We start from the raw sequence: 23,935 nt of genomic DNA, 5'->3' as shown, positions 1-23,935 counted from the left end.
CTGTAACATAAAAAAAAAGTTTCCGCGATAACTCTTCATCAGCGCGGCATCCAACGAGCATTCTCTGGAGCGATTAGTAGTTTTTTTTATAATTTTCGCGCCAAGCTGGAGTTGCGTTTTATTTGTATGCTGTATCAAAAATAAAAAGTTTTGTCTAAAAATTAAAAATTTAGGGGTGAGACCACGCTTAACATTTAGGGGGATGAAAAATAGATGTCCGATTCTCAGACTTTACTGAATGTGCATAAAAAATTTCATAAGAATCGGTCGTTTCGGAGTATGGTAACGAACATTGTGACACGAGAATTTTATATATTAGATATTCATTATAAATATCCCAATTGACGTGTTTAGACTCTCCTTATTTATATAAAATAAGTTGATTTCTCTTCTGTCTCTTCTCGGCTTAAACACAATTCGAAAGAAAAGTTAACGTATTTTACGTTTTGAAATTGCAAAAATGTTGACATTTTAATTAATTTTACGTAATGTAAGAACTTGTACAGTGATCATCAGTGCTTAGTTTGTATATATAATACTTTTTTTAGTTCTTTTGTGTGTTAGATTTTAAGATATTGTAAATAATATTAGAAAAATAAAGTTTTTGGTCTATAATTTCTTTTACATTTATCTCCTACGATGACGGCTCATTGGTCTAGTAGGTTAGTACCCCTGACTGCGAATCCATGGGTCCCGGGTTCGATCCCCGGCTGAGACAAACATCGATGTGATGAGCATTTGGTGCTGTGCTTAGGTCTTGGGTGTTTAAATATGTCTATCTATCTATAATATGTATGTATATCCGTTGCCTAGTACCCATAACACAAGCTTCACCAGCTTAGCATGGGACTAGGTCAATTGGTGTGAATTGTCCAATCATAAAAAAAAAGAAGATGAAATAAAATCCGACAGTTTACTGATAAGGACACAGCTAAAATTGTGTATCATAGCTACTTTCATAGCGTTATGTCGTACGATATTCTACTGTGGGGTGCTGCTGCAGAGGTTCAATCCATATTTGTGCTGCAGAAGCGGGCTGTTCGGGGTATTTGTTGTGTTTCTCCGAGGGAGTCGGTACGGAATAAGTTTAAGGAATTAAATATTACGACACTATCTGGTCAATATATTCTTGAAGCCTAGTTGTATGTCCAAAAAACTATAAACGATTTTAAAACAAATGGTGACTTTCACCAGTATAATACGCAAAATAGAACTTATTTGAGTGTACGACCACTCATCACTACATCACTTATATGGAAATTGTATTCGTTTTTACAACAAACTCCCAAGCGAAATTACAGAATTATCACTAAATAAATTCAAAGCCCTCGTTAAACGAAAATTAATAAAGCTTTTTATAAATTTGAGGAATACTTAAATGATCCTAACCCTTGGGATTGATTTGCTCCAGTTCAAACAATTTGTATGACTCAAAACTTAGCGATTAAAAAGAGTGGCGGAAAGTTTCTTGCCAGTTTTTCTTACCCGCTCTACGCCCTTGACTAGCGAACTGGTAGTAAATGTAAATTTACTATTAATTTAACTTGACAATTCAAAAGTGTACTTGTTTACCTACATGAATAAAGATATTTTGAGTTAATAGAGGCTTCAGCGTGCGACTCTCAACCCTGAGATCGTAGAACCCCGGCCAATGGACTTTCATTCTATGTGTGCATTTAACATTCGCTAGAACAGTGAACGAAAACATCGTGAGGAAACCGTGTGTCACAGGAGGCTGATCACCTACTTGCCTATAGGACAAATGATCATGAAACAGCTACATACATTGTTGAAATGAGTAAAACGCAGGTATTTTGCACTTAAACTTTAATTTTCTTAAAGACCGCGCCGGTACAAACAACAAACGTCCATGAACAGGCAGTGTTGCCAACCAAAATCACAATAACCAAAAACTAGAACTAAAAACAAGTATTACATTTGTTTCTAACATAAATCTGAGCCATAATCTAAAAAGGTAACGCCACTTATTTATTTATGCAATCTTCTGAGTTCTTTTATGTCTCTCTATAAGTGGTATTAAGTTATGTAAAATAAAACAAAGTTTTTTAATATAATTTAATTATTATCTACATCTTAACAATAGAATTGGAAAGTTTTCAGTCACTAAATAATCATCTTCAAATATCACCGAAATATTGAGCTCGAACTCTGAAACAATATATTAATGTATTACCTCCAATTATTTCAAACGAGAGCTTACTCTCCTTTCACAAATAGGCGGGAACTGACTTTTATAACTGGGGACATAATGGAGCAAAAGGTAGTACGATGGTTGAGGCCCCAACAATAAGGGTATTGTTGGGGCCTTATAATATTTGTGAAGTTATACTTTTAAAGAAAACACTTTTTTACCGGATTGAAGTTAAGTATTATTGTAAATTTACAATTATTTTACATAATTTTAAATTTAACCGACATTTCGCGTGCTTTACAGCGTGCGTGGTCACGGTGACTGAAGACAAAAGGTGTTGAATGTCAAAAAGTATCACAGCTGTAGAAAAAGTTGTATTATCTGTATTTATTTCCCCGGAGTTGGTATCGACTATATACTTCTTTTGGCGCGTTAGGGTAAAATTATGAGAATAAATTTTTACGATGCGCGCGCAGCCGTCAGAGAAAACTGACACCCTGAATATCTGTTCAAACGTCGGTAAAACAGTCTGGGCCGCTAGTTGGCGCTTGCTATGTTTTATCGACAAGTTGCACTGCAACCAAAATAATGATTTCTATACGAGAAAACCCGTTCCAATGTGATAAAACATAGTGATTAATGTACAATTTAGTATATATTATAAAGTTTCGATTGGAAGTGACCATTAAAATAGACTAGAAAATGCAATTCGATGAGGGTAACGTCCCTCTAAAGTGCTCGAAGAAATAATTACGCCAAAGAAGTATAACTTCTAACGCGTGTACCTACACACACGTTTTTTTGAGACTAATAGATATTTCTAAATAACAAACAAAGAAACGACGAAAGTTAATTATTTAAATTATCAATATTTTTTAAGCTTTATACAATAATCTCATAATTAAACTATAATAAATTCAATCACAGTGACTTTGACTTCTGTCAACTGCAAACCATCTGCTTTTGCCGACCGCGATGGCTGCTAGCGCCATCTAGTATATAATAAACACACTACTTTCTTTACTCATAGGTGTAGCGTCACAAATATTTACATAATTTTAGGATAAAAAATGTCTTAATCAATCTTTGCTCCATTAGATAACTTGACAGATAACGTCAACATCTGTTTTTACAAAAAAAAAAACAGACGATATTCAATTCTGTCATACCGACATATTTGACTTCCGTATGTCGATAAGGCTCGACTCTGACGGCACCTTAGTCACTTTTAATCTGTCCCTTCTCACTGCCTCTCATATCAAGCAATACACCACACATTCTTCTTAACACATTTATGTCAACGGCGTTCTACTGTCATTCTTTCCTGTCACACCAAATATTCACTTCTGTATGTTAACATACATACACCACTATGTATGTCCAGTTCAGCCTTATTTGATATATCTTAGCAATACATAGAGGAATGCAAACCCCTTGACAATAGCACAAAGCGAGTTGTTATCGTAACAGTTTTAAATATATTTGTTTATCGACGCATGCGCAATCGTGCACCCCTATTACATTATCATGTTCTGAGATTCATGCTGGTATACGATATGTTTTTTATCTGTGTAATTTAATAAAGCAGTTTTGCGTAAGCATTGTATTAAGTCAGCCGAATAAAAAAAAAGAAAATAAGTGTGGAGTCCCTACGCGCGGCAGTACTTCGTAATGAGGAAATGATGTAGGAAGCATTCACTCTCGCTCTGTCTCTTTCTATTCCCCCTCCCCAGGAGCATTAAACGTTCAACGCAACCTTGTTGGAAGTGTCACTTTAAATATGGGCGTCACTTTGGTCACACGTCACACGGTGTCACTTTAAATTCATATTTTACCTAAGTTTTTAGAGGTGAACACAATATTTTCTTGCTAATTAGGATTATTATTACAGATAAAAAATACATAGTACATTTTTTTCTTAAGTCTTACCTATTTTAAAATTGGTAGTTGTCGTGGTGGGACACGTGAAGAGCCGCGGTAACACCATGTATAGAGGCACATCTCGAGAGCGACAGACATCCCCTTCACCCACTTGAATGATTTGTATCTCTGTCGCTGTTTAAGAAATTATACGTATTACGTAAATTAAACAATCTTTTACACAGAAGCGGGAACAATAGGACTTTGACATTTGACATTAAATTTGACGTTTACTCCACGTCATAGACTCGGATTGCTTCATAGACAGACGAAGTTAGACGGCAAGAAATATTGTTTATGTCCGGTATCTTATCTTTTTTTACACGCTTTATATTAGCTTCACCTGTATGTATGTATGTATGTAACCGACTCCTTCGGACTCGATTTTGACCCACTTTTAACGGACAGATTTAATTCAAACTTTGCGCACCTGTCAAAGATCGATGACAATGCAATAATCCGAAAATAAAATAAAAAAAATAAACTAAAAAATAAAAAATTTATAAATATAGTTTAAAAAAACTAAAAAACACGCTTTTAAAGCACATCAAACTAAAAAGTGAAAAATAATTCTTGGCGCTCTGTGCAAATCGAGCAACCCACACTTTTTCACAATAATACCAGTATTTTTTGTTCATTACCATTTTCAGCCTAAATAAGGAATTATTTTTAACTTTTTAGTTTGATGTGCTTTAAAAGCGTGTTTTTTAGTTTTTTTAAACTATATTTATTTTTCACAGATTACTATTACCATCCCTTGAGTATCCCTCTGTTGAGCCACAGGTCTCTACTCTCACTAGTTGAAGTTCAATAGATTTTATCTGCACCGAGCAGTCATCGACACGAATCTGAAAGGAAATATTTTTTGAAGTTATACTTCTTTAGGCGCGTTATGAAAAATTGATGAGAGTAAAATTTTACGATGCGCGCGCACCGTGACACAAAATTAACAGAATGAAGTTGCCCATTAACGAATTCTTTTTAAAACAGCCGTGCGCCGAGCGTGCGCCAGCGAGAAAAATAAATAGAATATGCGTGAAGTTAGCAGCTATGGCAAGAATTTTGAGTTTTAATTATTTTTTAAAAGAAATTTAGCAATGCTTTTTCACAAAGACCTATTGTTACTTAGTTAAAAGGTTATGAAACATACGTAGTTATTAAATTGAATTAATAATATAATAAATAATAATTATTATTATACTAAATATTATATTAATAATATACTAAATATTAAATATTATTAAATTATTAACGTTAAATATTTATTATTAATTATTTAATATTTTAAAAAATAAAGAAGACCAAAGAAGTATAACATCTTACGCGCGTAAATAAGTACACGCACCCTTTTTTAAATAAACAAAAGTTTCACGAAAATACTTTATCTCACAAACAAATAGTGCGACAGTTGTCAAATTTCTACATGCGTCTTTTGAAGTTTAGGGCTAAAGCTTAGGTTTCCTAGAAAAGCGGTGACGTTATCTAACGGCAGTAATGTAGCGTTGGCTGACGTCACTCATACGTTGTCTATAAATAACATCCTAGATTTCCTAGAGAACGTTGAGTGTCACCGTGACGTCAAAAAGCGGTGCTGCCATTTGCATGACGGCCGTCATAGCGGTGATAAATATTACAATGAGTGGAAGCGTGACTTGTACGAGCGAAAATGATTTCTTTTGCATTATGTTAAAATAGTAAAGACGGCCGTTATTAACAACCGTAAAATGACACCGTTAGTTTACGGCACCGCTTTTCTAGGAAACCTAAGCTTTACTAAAATTCACATGAATTTCGAGAAATTTATGCACAAACATACATACGACGTAATACTTGATCGCTACCTAAAGATGAAACTGTTAACTTTACATTTGACCTAGCAGACACAATCTAAAGGCCGATTTACATTATCTTAGTGTTTAGGAGAGTGCTTTAGGATAGTACTTTAGTTGAAACATGTAAACGCTACTTGCTTTAGTAAACGCTACGCTAAAGAACTTGCCTTTCAAGTTGTACTAAAGCACTCTCCTAAACACTAAGATAATGTAAATCGGCCTTAACTCACCTTTCCAGTAATCGGTTTGTCAAGGGCACACACCGTGGTGTCAATTTCCGCATACAGCTGAAAATTTGGCATTGACGCTCTCGAAGGGGCCCCAGACGCACGAATAGATGCGGGGGTTATCTCGCATCGCACTGGCTTAAGAGGTCCAGGGTCTTGCTAAAATATTTTATTAATATTTATTTATTCATTAACACTTCGTTGCATATACATTAATATAGTACAATTGGCATAATTAAATAAAAAGGAGAGCAACTGGCGGCCTTATCGCTTTCGAGCGATCTCTTCCAGGCAACCACTGTGAGAAAAAAAAAGTATTAAATTACATAAGAAAGGCAAGAAGTGCAAAAATACATTAATAATTGATGTAATAAATAATTTAATCATAAATTAAAACCCTTAGTGATTTCGCTATTTTTAATAGGATAGCAATAGAGACTACTATAATAATAATGTGATTCCTTCCTTGATAAATGCCCTATTGATTACAATTTTCCTTTCTAAATGGGAGTAAAATACAACTAAATACATTTCAATATTTTTTTTTTAAATTAAAAAAAAAATTGTACACAAATAAAGAACCTTCACTTAGTTAAAAATGTATCCATAGTTCTCAATCACCTGCATCATGAAACCCACATAGACACCTTCACGTACAAAGGGTATGTACGTGAAGGTGTGTATGTAGTGCACTATTACACCATCACAAAACACACAAATTAGGTATTCCTTAGTTAGTTGTATTGAATATTTGTTATTGCTTTTCTCTTTTGTAAATGTTTGAAGCTTTTTGTATTACACTAAAAGTATATTCCATCTTGTTGGGTTATAAGTGTGCAGCGGTAGTCGCGTGCAGCAGTCCAGTTTATTAATAATTGACAATATAAAAAAACATAACAAGACCATAGCAACGCCAACTTTAAATAACGAACTATGACGATATAATATGTATGCAAATTACCAAAGAGTTTCCTCTAATACACCCCCTTGATTTGCATACACATTTAACAACAAATATGTACTAAATAGTCATTACAAAAATATACAGACATGCAATCTTAATCTACACCTAACATTGAGATGCAGCGGTAATGTTTCTGTCTTTGTAAAGCTTTTGTTAGCACATCCGCCGCCATCTCCTCGGTAGACACATACGATAATTGTATGTCAGTATTCTCCCTTAAAACACTTCTTATAAAATAATATTGAATATCGAAATGTTTAGTTCGGGCGTGGAAGACTGGATCCTCCGATAGAAATAAGGCACCTTGATTATCGCAGTACAACACTATGTTCCCGAAATCGCGCAACCCTATCTCTTTCATAAGACTATTCAGGTAAACTGCCTCTTTTATCGCCAAATTTAAACTAATATATTCGGCTTCGCACGTTGAAGTTGCTACGCATTTCTGTTTCTGGGATTTCCATGAAATCGCAGCCCCTCCTAACAAAAAAGCATACCCGGAGTATGACTTCCTATCTATAGGACAATTTGCCCAGTCAGCATCCGAATAACCAATTAAGCTCTTACCTGTTTTTCGATAAATCAGTCCATAATCGGCTGTCCTCTTAAGATAACGAAGTAATCTTTTCACCGCATTCCACTGTATCTGTCCAGGATTATCACAAAACGCTGCTAATCTTGTCACGGCATGTGTGATATCCGGACGAGTTCCTGCTGAAAGATAAATCAAGCTTCCGATTAATTCTCTATATGGACATTCCTTCTCCAGCGGAATTTGTGAACCATCGGGTCTAAAATTCACCTCCATCGGCGTGGTCACTGTTTCTTTACAATTCTCCATGCCGAATTTTATCATCAAATCATTAATATATTTTTGTTGTGACAGTTTCGTGGCATACTCATTTTTGACAATGTCAATGCCTAAAATATATTTCGCCAGTCCATAGTCTTTTAAATCAAACTCTTTGGAAAGTTCATCTTTGAAAGATTGTATGAGACCTTTATTGCGTGAAACTATCAGTAAATCATCAACATAAACCGCTAAGTATATAGACGTATCAATGGAGTTACCGTCCAAATAGTAGAGACACGGTTCCTTCAAAGACTGTTTAAAGTGCATTGACTTCAATTTATTGTCAAGTCTTTTGTTCCATTGACGTCCAGCTTGTTTCAAGCCATACAGTGATTTCTTCAATCGACATACATCTCCACCTGTCTTCAGATCATTTAACATCTTACGAGCCTGCTCTTTTAAGCTTTCGTCTCTTTCTTCTTTAATAATTCTACCTAAGCACTCTGTCAACAATTCTGGAACCTCCATATAAATTTCCTCGTCAAGATATCCATTCAGATATGCAGTATTGATATCCAACTGGTGTATCTCCATGTCTAATTCAACCGCGAGCGCTGTAAGCAGTCTTACCGTGTCTAGTCGGACGACAGGTGAAAAAGTGTTTCGGTAATCGATGCCATATCGTTGACTGTAGCCCTTGGCTACCAACCGTGCTTTCTTCTTCTCGGTTTTGTCAACGTTAAGCTTCGTTGTCAATACATATCGGCATCCTACCGCTTTTCGATTTCTCGGCTTTTGAACAATTTCCCATGTTTCATTTTTTACAAGACTTTTGACCTCAGACAATATTGCTTCCTCCCATAGAGCACGTTCAGCGCTACTTAGGGCATCCCCTAAGGAAGTTTCCACAGTCAACGCAACATCCTCAGGTAAAGTTTCTTCTGCACGGCCATTATTATCATTGGGTATCATTTTATAGACCTTCTTAGGTCGGCCAACTTGGCCTTTCTGAAGTTTTGGTCTTCCGGGACCTCTCTTATACGTTACCTCTGTATCAGCTTGCGCTATTTCACTATCTTCCTCATGACATAGAGAAGGTGAACCAAGGGGTGAATCAGTCGTCTCCACGATCATTTCTCGAGTTCCTGAATAAGATGTACTTGGTATTACGTCCACCTCTACATATTTCGGCTTCGGTGTATCAACATCAGCAGAAAATTGATCTAGCTGAAAAGGATCATGAGTAATTGCCGATTTCCTGTCATCATTAGTATCGAGCCTCGTCTTGCAGAATTTTACATCCCTAGCTATAATGGTTTTATGGTCTACTGGTATCCATACCTTATATCCCTTTTGGTTCATTGGATATCCAATAAATATTCCATTGACACTTCTGGCAGCAAATTTGTCCTTGGTTGGACTCTTGTCTAGAACATAAACTTCAGCTCCAAACTTCTGAAGATACTCAATCTTCACTGGAGAGCCAAACCACTTCTCGTACGGAATTGTACCACCCAAACTACTCGTGGGACAACGATTCCTAATATGACATGCCACCAATACAGCATCTCCCCAAAAACCTGCTGAGAGATTAGATGAAAGTAACATACACCTAGCCATTTCAACTAATGTCCTGTTCATTCGTTCTGCTACGCCATTCTGCTGTGGGGTTTGAGGTATAGTCAGTCTTCTTATTATCCCCTCTTGTTTCAGGAATTGATCAAACTTATTATTACAGTATTCTCCACCGTTATCAGTTTGTAAATACTTTATTCTCTTAGCGGTAAGGTTCTCAACATAGCTCTTGTATTCTTTGAAACATTCCAGAACACCACTCTTACTCTTCAGTAAGTAAACTTCGCACCATCTAGTACAATCGTCAATAAACGTGACAAAATATTTTGCACCACCGACAGTTTCATTTCGAATTGGCCCAACTACATCGGAATGGATGATGGACAGTTTTTCGTCACATGGTCCACTCGACTTGGAAAATGGGAAAGAAGTCATCTTACCCTGCACACAATACTTACAGTCGTATAAAATATTTATATTTGACATATCAACTTTAATGCCCACATGACCTAATACTTTTATTAAATCCTTCACATTTAAGTGACCTAAACGTTCGTGCCAGGATAGTAAATCGTTCTTAGTTTCGGAAATCGCAGAAACAGAAGCATGGCCCTCCCGCATATAATAAAGGTTGTTTTTTCGATCTGCTATGAACTTAATATTCCCTTCAGAATCGGTTACATAAGCTGAATCTTTCTTAAAAGTTACATTAAAACCTTTGCTTGTAATTTTAGATACGGAAATTAAGTTGCATCGCAAATCGGGAACATATAAAGTGTCTGATAGTTTTATCGGAACCTCCCCATTCAAACTCACAGTTCCTTTACCTTTTGCAAATGTACTCACATTGGTGGCCAAACTTAACTTACTACTGCAATTTGTCAAGGTGTCAAATTTTCCTTTCGATCTACAAAGGTGCGATGTACACCCACTATCTATGAGCCAGTTTCCTCCACATCCCGAACCAATCACTCCGTTACACTCTGAAACAGATAGAACACATGAGTTAAAATTCTCACTAGCACCTAACTCACTAACACATTTTGAGTCCTGCCTTGTTCCTTTACACGGGCATTCCGAAGCTTTATGCCCAAATTTATGACATCTGTAACATTTAAATTTAAACGCTTGATCCGGTTTATAATTCTGCGGATTTTTAGATGTAGAACTCTTCGTGGTTTTTCTCCTAGCGAACATTGCTGACGACCCCCTCTCTGTCTCCTTCCTTTGCTGTCGCCTAGAGGCATCTTCTTCAAGAATTTTAACTTTCAAAGAATTCGGGTCTGGCAATGAATCTCTAGTCTCCATCGCACATCTAAAGTTCTCATAACTTGGGGGCAGACTATAGAGTAAAATAATAGATGCAAGATCATTATTTATATTTATGTCCATGTCTAGTAACTTTTCTTTGGCTTCAAAGAAGCTTAACAGATATTCACGCATGTCGTCCTCCTCACACATTTTGTGTAATATGAGCTGCTTTAACAGTGTCGCTTTCTTAGCGGGACCCGAAGACGCGAAGATGCTTTCTAATTTGAACCAACATTCTCGCGACGTACTCGTCCCCTTAATGTGTCGTAGCTCACCTGGACTAATTGAGAGAATAATCTCCGCTCTCGCCTTTGCATCCGCCGCTTCCCAAAGCAACGCCTCTGCTGGCTCAGCTGGCTTCTTAATGCTACCATCCACATAGCCCCACACATCGCTCTTGATCAATAGAGCATGGGCCTGGATTCGCCATGAGTCGTAATTATCACGGCTTAGTAATTCTATCCGCACACTCGCCATCGTTACTAGGTTAAGCACTCTAGTTCCCCCTTTTTTTTTTTATTAATTTACTAGACTATGACTGGGCCCATAACCTTTGTTGGGTTATAAGTGTGCAGCGGTAGTCGCGTGCAGCAGTCCAGTTTTTTAATAATTGACAATATAAAAACATAACAAGACCATAGCAACGCCAACTTTAAAATAACGAACTATGACGATATAATATGTATGCAAATTACCAAAGAGTTTCCTCTAATACATCTTTGGCTATACTTTTAGTGTAATTGTTTATTATATATAACATTTGTTAGCTGTAGGATTAATAAATACATAAATGCAACTATAGCCATCATGATGTGACAAAATAAAAGCTATAAGAATCTATAACATACTCACATGCTTATATTGTACAAAAAATTGGCATACTGCATTTAGCGGTTTATTTAAAAATGACCTTTTCATACTGCATTGTATTGTATACATAACATTCACAAATACTCCATGATAGGTTTCCAATAGACCCGGCCCAGCTGAGCTCGGTCTTCCTAGAAAAAGGTTTACTTGCAATAGTTAACTTCCTTAAAGATAAAAACTAAATCAGTTGTACACAACAAGACAATGTCGTCCTTGGTTAAAACAATGTAGATGGACTTTATATCTAAGCATGTATAGAGATGGCAGTGTTGGCCTAGTGGCTTCAGCTCTCATCCTTGAGGTCGTAGGTTCGATACCAGCTGTGCTCCAATGGACTTTCTTTCTATGTGCGAATTTAACATCCGTGAAAACTTAGTGAGGAAACTGGCTTGCCTAAGACCCAAAAAAAAACAGCGTAAATCAAGAACAGGAGGCTATTCACCTACTTGCCTATTAGATTGACAAATGATCATGAAACAGATACAGAAATATGATCCATCAAAACGTTGTAGCGGCTTTGCGTTTCTTTATTCTTATATATAGAGACTAGCAAACTCGGCGAACTCCGTTTCGCCACTAGATGGCTTCGTTTTATGTAACATTTCGTTTGGTGATCCCGCTTTTCTGTTGAAATTTTTCCTGAATTTTCTTTGCTATAAACCTCACGGAGCCCGATACCTTTCCAACGAATGCAAAACCGTGGAAATCGGTTCGTGCGTTCTGGAGTTATAGAGTCAGGAAGGAAAACCCAACTTATTTTTATATAGTAGATTTGTAAAACTTGGTATCATAAACCTCCTAATTCTATATATTAAAATTAAAAGTATTCATAAAAACTAAATCACTCTTAGAAATAATAATAATACTCCAGTTCCACAATATTTTTGGTTTTCAAATTTTATCGGTTTGTTTGATCTTAATAGAGAATTAAGTAATGGTTGTTTTATTAAGTCCCATTGCTCTTTCTTCGCCGTACAACCAAGAGCTTATTTTAGCTGTATTAAAATCCAGTAGAACACTGCTTAGATTTGAATGCATAACCATAGTCTCAAAAAGTTGTACACTCAAACCACATACCATTAGACCAACACTGCTTTAGTAGACTAAACTATGGCCTCAGTGGCTTCTCTTGTCTCGGAGGTCAGAGTAGAGAAACTTTAAGTAGCAAAGTCAAGCTATGATCTATTTCTCTCAATACTGGCATGAATAAAAATTTAATTTATTCGTTGTAACACCAGTAATAGAGTTAGTTAAGTAGAAATAGTTGTGAATGAGTTAGTCAGATATTAGTCTAGAGTTGCTAGACAAGACTAATTTAGTTACATTAAATTTAGTTAAATTATGACATATTAAAAAAAATATTGTTCACCTCTAAGTGGCATCTCAAATGGGATTTCAGTCACACCTACGGGTATTTTTCCAGCTGGGACAATTTCCATAGATGTATTAACTAGTGTAATGGGCTAAAACAAAAAAAAATCTGAATCAAAGCAATTTTACACTTGTTAGATTAATTTTCAACTAGCATTAAATTTAGATGATGAAATTTATTATATTCAAAATATTAATATTTCATATAGAAAGAAAAAAAGTTTTAATGAGTGCTACTGAGTATGAATCCCAAGAAATTCACGTGGATGTAAGTTTCACCAGGTAAAATGTACTAATCATTAAAATTTTATTTAATATGTATATGTTTAATCCAATTCCAACTCATAACTTCTAAGCCTACTTTTTATACTTCTCTGAAAGATTTTCACTACAAGAATGGCCATGGCACAGAACCATGATGGTAAAAGAGAAAAAACTAATACACATTTATTTGATTTGTATTTGGAGACTTTTCACGGTAAAAACCTAGGGTGTGTGTAATAAAGGTATATAATAATTTTTACATACAAATTGATTTGTGGTATTGTTTTGAATATTTATAATACTTTTACCTCTTACATAGCCCTTCTAAGTTTTCTATCTATTAAACTTACTTTAATACTGTTTGAGAATGCATCAAAAATACCAGCATTTTTGGAACTTATTTGTAAGTTGACTGAGCCTTCCATGACCAGTACCAAGCCTTCATGTCTTACATCGCTGTTGCTTTTAACGACTACAACACCAGCTATGACTTCCTGGAATAAACAATCAGTTCATACTCGTATTTATTTAATATACTTAAATAATTTTAGAGTCAAAACAACACGTACGCCTTCATGATAAACTTTACTAGGACGTTTTAAACTGATTGTAAGAGTTGTCATTGTTCTTGAACTGGAAAAAAATAAACCACAACACTGATATAAACGTTTCGAAATACTAAACACTGTGTAACTTGTATCAAATTTTATTTCAAACGAACTATTAGCAAAACAAACCAAACCATTTATGATTAAAATAATGTCAATTGTCATATTTGATATTATATTTTCGTTGTGACACTTTTATGTTTCTCGACGTATTTGTAAATTGTGATGTTTAATTTATCTCATTATTTGTGTGATTTAGTAATTTGTTTTAATTTCTGGTGCTATTTTTTATTTAAGTCATAATATTCTAATTTTTAAGGAAAGAGCTAAAAAGAATCTAATTGGTTAATACAAACATGACATATACATTTTTATTATAATTTCTATGTTTCTGAACGTAAAACTGTCACAACAAAAAATCGTTGCAAATCTGAAAATAAACGTCAGTTGCATAGAAATGTCCGCTCGATGTGGTGTGATATGAAAAAGCGGAATTCGAATTTTACGATTTTATTTATTTTTCTACATTGTAATACACCTGTTTATAATTTTATTGTTTTGATCAGTTGATTAATTATTAAATCGTGAATAAATTAGTGAAATTTGTGTGTTGATTTAATAAATTGGTGATGTTAAACGTGCACCCTGGATGGATCGATATTTTCTAGATTGAGTATAAAATTTAGCAGCAATATTATAAGTGGTTGAAGATGGAGAAGTCGGCTAGACCACGAACGGCTCTGAATGAGTGTGTTAAGGTGGTTGTCCGATGCCGACCTCTATCCGAAAGGGAAAAGAACGAAAGTTATGAAGAGGTAAGATTTGTTTTGTTGATTGAGGGAACAAGGGATGCGCAAACCTAGTGCGTCGTCTTAAAACAGCTACCGGACTATCGATAAACAATAATATTTGCATTGCGTTGCAATATTTCGTAAAAGAAAATCGCACAAGTTTTTAATCATGATTCGCAAATCGCAACGAATGATTTCCTATCGATCGCTTATAAAACGCGCAAATAATTTTTCAATGTTACGGCATTTATGATAGCCGAAATCTTGAATAATTCCTATGATTAGATTAAATGTGATTCACGTGTTGTACCTACGTGGGTTAAGACGATTTTACGCCCATACAAAGTCATACAGCGTACGTTAATAACGTCATACAAACAATACGATGTCCCTAATAATTATTAAAATATGTATTGTTAAAATGCATGGTTTAAGACGTAAGAATAAGCTCTTGTTTATCCATTTGTAATACATCCTTGACCAACATTACAAAATTATTTCTTATTGAAATCAAATATTTTTATTATTACGCAAAAAGGTTAATTATCAATAAAATTATTGCTTTCGTTTTATATTCACTGTTTACTGAAATAACTGACTCATGGAGATCTAGTTCTGAATCATAGTGTAATTTTGTTTACTTTAATACAAAGACAATGTTTACAAAATACAGCTGAGTTTATTTAAATAATTAAATAAATTATTAGACTTTTTTACAAGTACCCTCACTTCAAATATTAATATTTTTAAAATAATGTTTATATTTATTACATGTAGATAGGGTCTATGTGGTATCTACCTTCTTTACAAGATAATATGTCTGTTATCAAATATTCAAGTTTTAACCATAACCTTGTGTATTTCATAAACATAATTTCCTGTTAAAGTGTTTAGATCGCAATACATGTATGTAAATGACATTCCTAATAAGGATTGTTTGCTTAAATATTTACATTGGCATTATGATTTAATTAATGCATTTATGCTAAAAGGCGTTTAATTTATTCTTAATGAGGGTCTATTAATTAAGAATTATTCTTATTTTTAACTTTTAATTTTATTTTATTTACTATTCACCCTTACACACGATTTTCATTACTCACACTGCTAACTTTAATATTATTATTATTATTTTCTACTTAGTATTATTATTATTATTTTTTTTTTCTTTGCTACTGAGGCGCAAACTAGCTGCTGTGGTCTCTGGCAGAATGACCAGCGCTGTGGAACTTTCTGCTCCTCAGCATAATGCTGAGCCAGGGCCAATTACAACCACAGTACACACACATTGCACACTTGAAGCGAACCGAATGGCAAAAGGGAATTTTTATTTTTTTTATTGTTTTTGATGTCTTATTTTATTTTTTCTTTGAGTATTTTTATTTTGTGTGTTTATGTGTGTGTGTTTTCATATGTAATAAATGTTATGTCTATGTCTAAATGACATATAAATATCTATATTATATAAAAATGAAACCCGTTTTCCGTTGTCACGACATAACATGAAAACGGCGTGACCGATTTGTCTGATTTTTTTTTGTTGTGTTTGTAATTGTCAGGAGAAGGTTCTTATAAAAGAAAAAAAGAAAGAAAACGCGCGGAAAATTAGAAAATTTAAGAATACTTAACCACAATACAATTCGAACTTTTTGATGTAACCTTATGGAGTTTGACATAACATTGACAGAATGCGTGCTGCAAATATCGTCAAAGAGGATGTAAGAAAAATGAATATCGTTTAAAATAAATGCTTCGATCGGAGTTATTATATTGATAATATAATAATATGCGAGCCAGAAAAACAAACAAAGAATGTTGTATAACATAAAGCATTAGAATAATAAACACTTTGTTTCTGAAATATTTTTAAATTATTATACCAATTTGAAATCAATATTCATAGTTAAAACAGGACAACGTCTGTCGGGTCCGCTAGTATTATATAAACATAAAAATCTACTAGCACAATAACCTTTTGATTGTCTTAGGGTAAGATAAGTCAAGGCTTAGTGCTAAGTATGACTCTTGGATGTCAAACTGAGTAGTTCTTGACTTTGAAATTGACTATAACTTATATATTTCTTCATTTGTTTCATTGATAATTTTTCCTAAGGCATGGACCAGTCTTTTGTTCCTGACATAAGGATATCAACTAAGTTTAGGATAGGTCTGCTTATGATATTTTTGTCAATAAATATAAATATTGCACAGCGGGGGTTTGAATGTAAGAACTGCAAAGTGAGTACGAATACGAATAGTACATCCGTCATTCCACAACTGCCCTGCGGTTCTGTAACTCACTTTTCGAACTCACACAGCGGTTTTCGCATCGGCGGTCGCTCTGAAATCAGTCGTGAAGCAGTCATTTTATGATTTGGCATTCTAATAAACACTGAACGTTTTAAGGCAGTTTTTGCCGCGCACCATGTGGAACCAGCTACCAACTGACGAATTTCCGAACCAATTCGACTTAGGCTCTTTCAAGATAAGAGCGTACCAACTACAATACTACAACACTATGTTTAATAAAAAAAATATTGGTTGTTTGTAAAGTAGGTTTACGATCGAGATGTTTACGTGATAACGTCTTATTGGTGATATAAGTTTTTGGGAAGTAAGGAATTAATGAAGATAACAATTTTTTCAAATTTTAAATTACATCTATCGTTTTATTCACACTTTTGATGATAAATTTCGGGTGTAAAATGACAAGTTTACTTATTCGACTATGATATACATTTTTCTTCATACATTCACGGAATGACTGGCAGCGCTCGAGATGAGACGGGAGATCGGTCCGTCTCTCTCTCGTTATACCTGCGATCGCGCTCGTGAGGTTTTGGTGTGACACAAGTTTCTGAACATGTCACCCGACTAAAACGATTTTAAAGACGTTATCACGTCAAAACTACAAGAATTTATTGACATTCTTAATATTTTTTATGTTTTAAAATTAAAAACAATGGTACTTAGTGATTGATCAACGTGTTCTTATTTTTATTAAATTAATGTTGAGGCTTAAATTGTTGGATTATGCTATGATATAACTAAAAATTAACGTAAAGGAAATCGTTAATTTAATTTTGCTTATCGTCTATTGTACGTTAATGTGTCAACACTCAACATGTTGGTAGTTATTTGTGATGAGAAAATATGGGCTCAAAGATAAATTTATATTTTGTAACTTTTTTATTTAAACATAATTTCGAATAATCTGCCTTTCATCGGCATTTTTAACCTTAAGATATAAATATTTTATTATATTCACTACACTAGATTTTTGATAGTAAAACAATTAAAAAAAAAAAATAGCCTGGTGTCCATAGAGGACATCATCAAAAAAGTGCGGTGGTATTCAACACCCAACCCGCCATTTCTGCCAAAACCCAATCTTTTAGTCTATACCAACTCCGGGGAAATAAATATAGATAATACAAATTTTTCTACAGCTGTGACACTTTTTGACATTCAACACCTTTTGTCTTCAGTCACCGTGACCACGCACGCTGTAAAGCACGCGAAACGTCGGTTAAATTTAAAATTATGAAAAATAATTGTAAATACATAACATAAATCCGGTAAAAAATTGTTTTATTATCAAATGTGTGAAAGTTAGATACACTAGATTTTGTTGCTTTTGGGTCGGTTTAAAAAATTGTCTACTCCCACTTTACAATGGGGGTTAAATTTTTGTTTTATTTATCGGGGTAAACTTGCACAAGGCTTGTCTTGGACACATGGACACTCGCATTGCCAGGCTCGCAAGTGCGTTGCCGGCCTTTTTTAAAATGGTACGCTCTTAAAGGGAAAGCGTTATTGATACTAGAATATTTTAATTTGAACCCATCTTTATATTAACTGTACACACGAGATCACAAGCGAGTCCCTTATTAAAATCAATCGTGTATCGGCTATCTTGACCTGGCCATAAGTGGTCAGTCCAAATAAGTATGTCCCATATAAGACCACATACCTGGAGTAATGTTTTATACGAATATTTGTACATAAACGGAAAATCTTTACCAAAAGCGTCGGCGTTAGTCATGTTTGATGAATTTGTTTCTTATTGATACCATATAGTTATATTTATCTATTTACCCTATTGCATTACAATATAAACATTTAACATAATTAAAAGAGGGCAACTGGCGGCCTTATCGCTTTCGAGCGATCTCTTCCAGGCAACCACTGTGAGAAAAATAAATGTATTAAATTAGATAAACAAGAAGTGCAAAAATACATATTATATTTGTTAGTAAGAAAAAAAACTAAACACTAAACAGGAACAAAAAACAAACTAAACTAATAAAGGATACATGAAAAAGAAAAAGAAAAAATGAATCAAAATAATTTAATTTAATATCAGTCTCACGTCAGATAGTAGTTATTACGATCGTTAGGGATACGATGTGGACAGGTAATGTTTGTACGGAAGAAATTTAAAGGAAGAACTTATATTGTAACATTCAAACTCAAAATAACTTTATTCAACAATAATAACAGAAAAGATATTAAATTAATTATAAATTTTTTATCATTAATTAATCAGTTCGCAAGTCAAGAGTAGAGCGGACAAGAAACTCTGAAAGGAAACTTTGTGGAACCAGCTGCCCACTGAAGTATTTCTGAACCTATTCGACTTAGGGCCCTTCAAGCAAAGAGCGCACCAATTCTTAAAAGGCCAGCAACGCACTCGGGAGCCCTCTGGCATTGAGGGTGTCCATGGGCGGCTGTATCACTTAAAATCAGGTGAGCCTCCTGCCCGTGTGCAAAATTTTATAAAAAAAAACTCTCCGTCACTTTTTAATCGCCAAGTTTTGAGTTATACAAATTGTTTGAACTGGAGCAAATCATACTCACGATATGATTGAGGTCCTAAAGTTGAAATATATAGGACAGGCATTGTGTTGACAACAGGCTTGTTAAAATGAGCCGCCATTTCAACGTTAGGGAAAGGTTCATTGACCTCCCGTCACGAGGATTTTTCTTTTTGTCAATAAATAGAATAAAAAATGCGGGCATCGCTATACAATGTTTTCGTGACCTCGTTATTGGATATTTTTACGTGTACTAAAGAAATTGTAGTTAAAGAGTTTTGTTACTACTGTACTCTATAGTTTATGATTGTCTAAAACGCAGTGTTGCCCTAGTGGCTTAAATGTGCGACTCTCATCCCTGAGGTAGGTTCCCGGCTAATGTACACATTTGACATTCGCTCGAACAGTGAAGGAAATCGTGAGGAAACCGGCTTGAATTAGACCCAAAAAGTCGGTGTGTAGGCACAGGAGGCTGATCACCTGCTTGCCTATTAGATTGATTGATCATGAAAGAGATACAGAAATGTAAGGCCCAGACCAAAGAATATCGCGCAACTGATTTATTTTATTTTTACAGTCTATAGTCACTAAAAACGTGTGTGTACTAATATGTATACGCGTTAGAAGTTATACTTCTTTGGCATAACAAGATATAAATCTTTTTATTTTTTTTTATCTTTTGCCTTATTCTACGTTTGTAGAAAAAACGACACTAAGAGTAGAAAAAAGGTATTTAATACTTTGAAAGTTTTATTATACCGCATTATCTAGTTAAATAAAGTTTATTAATTAAATATTACAAAAAAATATTTCTACAAAATTAAACTTAAATTTTTTATTTCAAATGTTGATTATGCTAACTTCAGGGTGTCGGTTTTTTGTGACGGTGTGCGCGTGCATCGTAAAAATTTACTCTCATAATTTTTCCCTAACGCGCCAAAAGAAGTATAACTTCAATAAATAATCTAAAATGGTATTTAAATACTTGTCAAATAATCCATTTGATCAGTATTTTCTTAATGTATAATATAATATATAATACAATATAATATATATAATATTATATTATATATTGGATATGAGTTTGTAGGCTGATTAAATACGTAAGAATATAACATCAATGCGTTCCGACCGCGAGCTGCGTTACGTAAAACCACAAGGTCATGTTTACTTTCATCTTTGCATTTATTGCAATATTTATAAACTAGCGGATAAAATCTCGTCTTGATTTCAGTAGCAAAAAACGTGTGTGTACTTATGTTCACGCGTTAGAAGTTATACTTCTTTGGCGTAACAAGATAAAAATATTTTCTTCTTTTCTGCCTTTGTAGAAAAAACGACACTAATGATAGAAAAATCTAAAAAAATTATTATAGTTAACTTCAGGGTATCGCTATTTTGTGACGGTGTGCGCCTAAATATTCGTAAAAAAATCGTAAAAATTTACGATCATTTTTCCCTAACGCGCCAAAAGAAGTATAATTTAAAATGCTAAAATGTTGAGTATAGCTGATTTCTGGGTGTCGGTTTTTTGTGACGGTGTGCGCGCGCATCGTAAAAATTTACTCTCATCATTTTTCCCTAACGCGCGAAATATACTTAAAAGGCGTTGATTAAACATTGTGCGTTGTATGACTATCTTCTAGAAAATGTATACAATTCATTAAACGTAACATAAATAATCGTAACAATTGATCAATTAATTTACGCTTATAGTACGTGTAATAAACAGTACTTTATCGCTATATTAACTATTTAGGTAACTGCAAAAATATATGTATTTTACTTGATGCCGTTAACGGCTGGCAGTCAAATATATATATATATATGTATATATATTGGTGTGTCTATGTGTGTGTAAAATTGCGATGACATAGGGAAAATATATATAATAGAGAGGGAATAGATAGAAATTGTGTAATACAGTTCTTAGCCCCAGTCCACTGGGCCACATGACCTGGCCATGAGTGGTTCTGGCAGCTCCACGACATTCCAGCTTCTCTCACCTCTGCAATGATGCTTCGTTGCCAGGTCTTGGGAGGATGGAATGCCTTGGAGGAGGCTTTTTACCCGGGTACATAAATACAATTTTTTATTTTATTACTGTTAATGATTGTATATAGCGTTCAAGTATGACGTCACGCAATTTTTGGAGATTATTAAACCCCCCCCCCCCATGTAACGCGCCGTTACGTTTTTCTGTACCCAAGTATAGTAAAACGTTTCGTGACCACCTAGTGACTCTTTATACCTAAAAGTTACCATAATGTGATGTAAAGTACTGGAAAGTCAACAATAACGGCTTAATTCAATCCCCGCCCCGCATCGTAACGTTTTACAAAAGGACCCCCCCCCCCAAAATTCGGTACGTAATACTTGAACGCTCCCTAAATTGCTTTTTTTTTTTTTCAATTTGTCATTTATGTGACACATTAATAATCTATAGGGGAAGAAACGAGTAAGACACGAAGAAAAAGCCTGGTACGATCGTCTGTCGACGAAAGCTGTGAACAAATTTGATGGCAAATTACAGGTGTGAACGGTGTAGGTGCCTTTAACACTTGTTAATAGGTGGTGGTGTTTACTAATTTGTACTAATTAAGATCGAGTGGAAAAGGTAGTGGCTTGAGATATACAGAAGTATTCTAAAGGAAGTTTTTTATTGGCTACTTGTAAATAATCTTTTATATGCTCTGAACGTGGGTTACACTGTCGAAAGCATTACACAAATCAGAATTGGCGAAATCATGAAAAATCAAACAAATGGACTAAAATTATATAACAAAGCTAATAATAATAAAACAAATAAAGATAATTTAATTAAAAACCATGTCATTTTTGCTTTGAATTTAAATTGTCATATTATAGCAAGATGCAATGCAATATCTATGGATATGTATTCAGTAAATATTATCAAATAAAAGCCGTGTTGGCCTAGTGGCTTGAGCGTGCGATTCTCACACCTGAGGTCGTAGGTTCGATCCCCGGCTGTGCACCAATGGACTTTGTATGTGCGTATTTAACATTTGCTCGAACGGTGAAGGAAAACATCGTGAGGAAACCGTCATGTCTTAGACCCAAAAACTCGACGGCGTGTGTCAGGCACTGGAGGCTGATTACCTACTTGCCTATTAGATTTAAAAATGATAATGAAACAGATACAGAAATCTGAGGCCAAGACCTTTTAGTTTTGTTTGTTTTAATGAATGTTAAATTAGTATCATAAAATAAATGTTTATCTTATACCGGGAACACATGAAATGTTCTGGGGAGTTCGGTTTCCCTAATTAAGTCCTCACTCCTGGGATACGTTATAGTACTAATTTGTAACAAATAAATTTTATTGATTGAAAATAATCCATATAAGCAAATGTTTAGGCCTCCTGCCGTAATTTCCACTCGAACGAAGTCGTATGAAAATTATTACATTAATATGACAGCAGGTTACATAATGATTGATATTTCACGGTTATTGGCGGCACATGCGCGTAGGCACGCTTCATTGACATTGTGTGGTTTAGTTCACACCTAACGCAATTGTTTAAAAAATAAAATATGTTTATTATGGAATATATATCACTTATTCCATTAAATATGTATCGGTAGACATCATCCATCGGCAAAGAAGACAGGGTGTAGGCCGAGAGAAAAAGCCGGCGTCGAAAAACTCTCGGTACTCTTTTAAAATATCAAATCATCATACAAAATGACTATGGCAAACATAGATAGAAGAAACCAGAAGAAGGGAGACACGGTCCGCTCTTTATTTGTATTTAATTACAGTCCAGAGTCCGGAAGCGGCACCTGTTCACAAGCATGACGTGACCAGCCATCGTTTTACTCAACCATATTTGAGGGAATTATTTAAAATTCCCTATATTCAGCTTTTCATGGTAACAATTCACACCTGAACCTAATTTTTATTTGTTGCCATGGAAACAGGAAAGCTAAAATTAGAGCTAGCTTATCTGGAGATTAAATAAGAATTAATTTTTTCTTACTATAAATATTTTATTTATACACATTCGTGAATTCGTGTTAGACACGCCGTACTTTGAAACTAGACACATGAATTGGTGCCTAATCAAGCTTAATTCCTCATTTTACGCTTATTATACAGTAGATTAAGCAGATAATTATTTTGCAAGCGAAACGGTTTTAATAAATTACTTCCTATCACAACTTTGGTAACACACAATTTTGGTATTTTATAGAATTACACAATGCAATCAGCCTGGTGATTAACTCTTAACTTGGAAACGGTGATATAGCTAAATTTGCAAATTGACCCGATTGTATTCTTCCTATTTTTATATAATTAGTATCCAAGCTAAGTATAAAGCTAATTTTCGTTACTATAAATGAGAATTGGACAAGTGTTAAGAAACCAATTGAAACAAATGAAATAAATGATACACAAATCTTGATTGAATTTTGTTG

At 34.4% G+C, this 23,935-nt stretch overlaps 2 protein-coding genes across 3 annotated transcripts in view; one reads left to right on the top strand and one right to left on the bottom strand.

Moving 5' to 3' along the window:
• Window positions 1-2,038: 2,038 nt before the first annotated feature.
• Window positions 2,039-14,022, bottom strand: LOC125061733 (vacuolar protein sorting-associated protein 26C). The gene is made up of 8 exons (XM_047667309.1): window positions 13,849-14,022; window positions 13,630-13,773; window positions 13,014-13,107; window positions 11,627-11,775; window positions 6,135-6,290; window positions 4,824-4,920; window positions 4,082-4,207; window positions 2,039-2,169 (listed from the first exon to the last, which is right to left on the bottom strand). The coding sequence occupies exons 1-8, from the start codon at window positions 13,900-13,902 to the stop codon at window positions 2,084-2,086; spliced, it is 906 nt and encodes a 301-aa protein (XP_047523265.1). The 5' UTR covers window positions 13,903-14,022; the 3' UTR covers window positions 2,039-2,083.
• Window positions 14,023-14,345: 323 nt separating this feature from the next.
• Window positions 14,346-23,935, top strand: part of LOC125061731 (kinesin-like protein Klp68D) — a 66,594-nt gene continuing 57,004 nt past the window's right edge. The window contains exons 1-2 of one of the 2 annotated variants that reach the window (XM_047667307.1): window positions 14,346-14,702; window positions 21,942-22,028. In XM_047667307.1, the coding sequence (XP_047523263.1) occupies window positions 14,598-14,702; window positions 21,942-22,028 (192 nt within the window). In that variant the 5' untranslated portion in view covers window positions 14,346-14,597. The remainder of the gene's footprint in view (window positions 14,703-21,941; window positions 22,029-23,935) is intronic. The other variant, XM_047667308.1, reaches the window with a different exon arrangement.

The sequence above is a fragment of the Pieris napi genome, chromosome 24 (assembly GCF_905475465.1).
Source record: "Pieris napi chromosome 24, ilPieNapi1.2, whole genome shotgun sequence".
In the NCBI taxonomy this organism is placed as follows: domain Eukaryota; kingdom Metazoa; phylum Arthropoda; class Insecta; order Lepidoptera; family Pieridae; genus Pieris; species Pieris napi.
The sequence above is the reverse complement of the archived record's forward strand: the minus strand, read 5'-3'. Positions and strand labels throughout refer to the sequence as shown.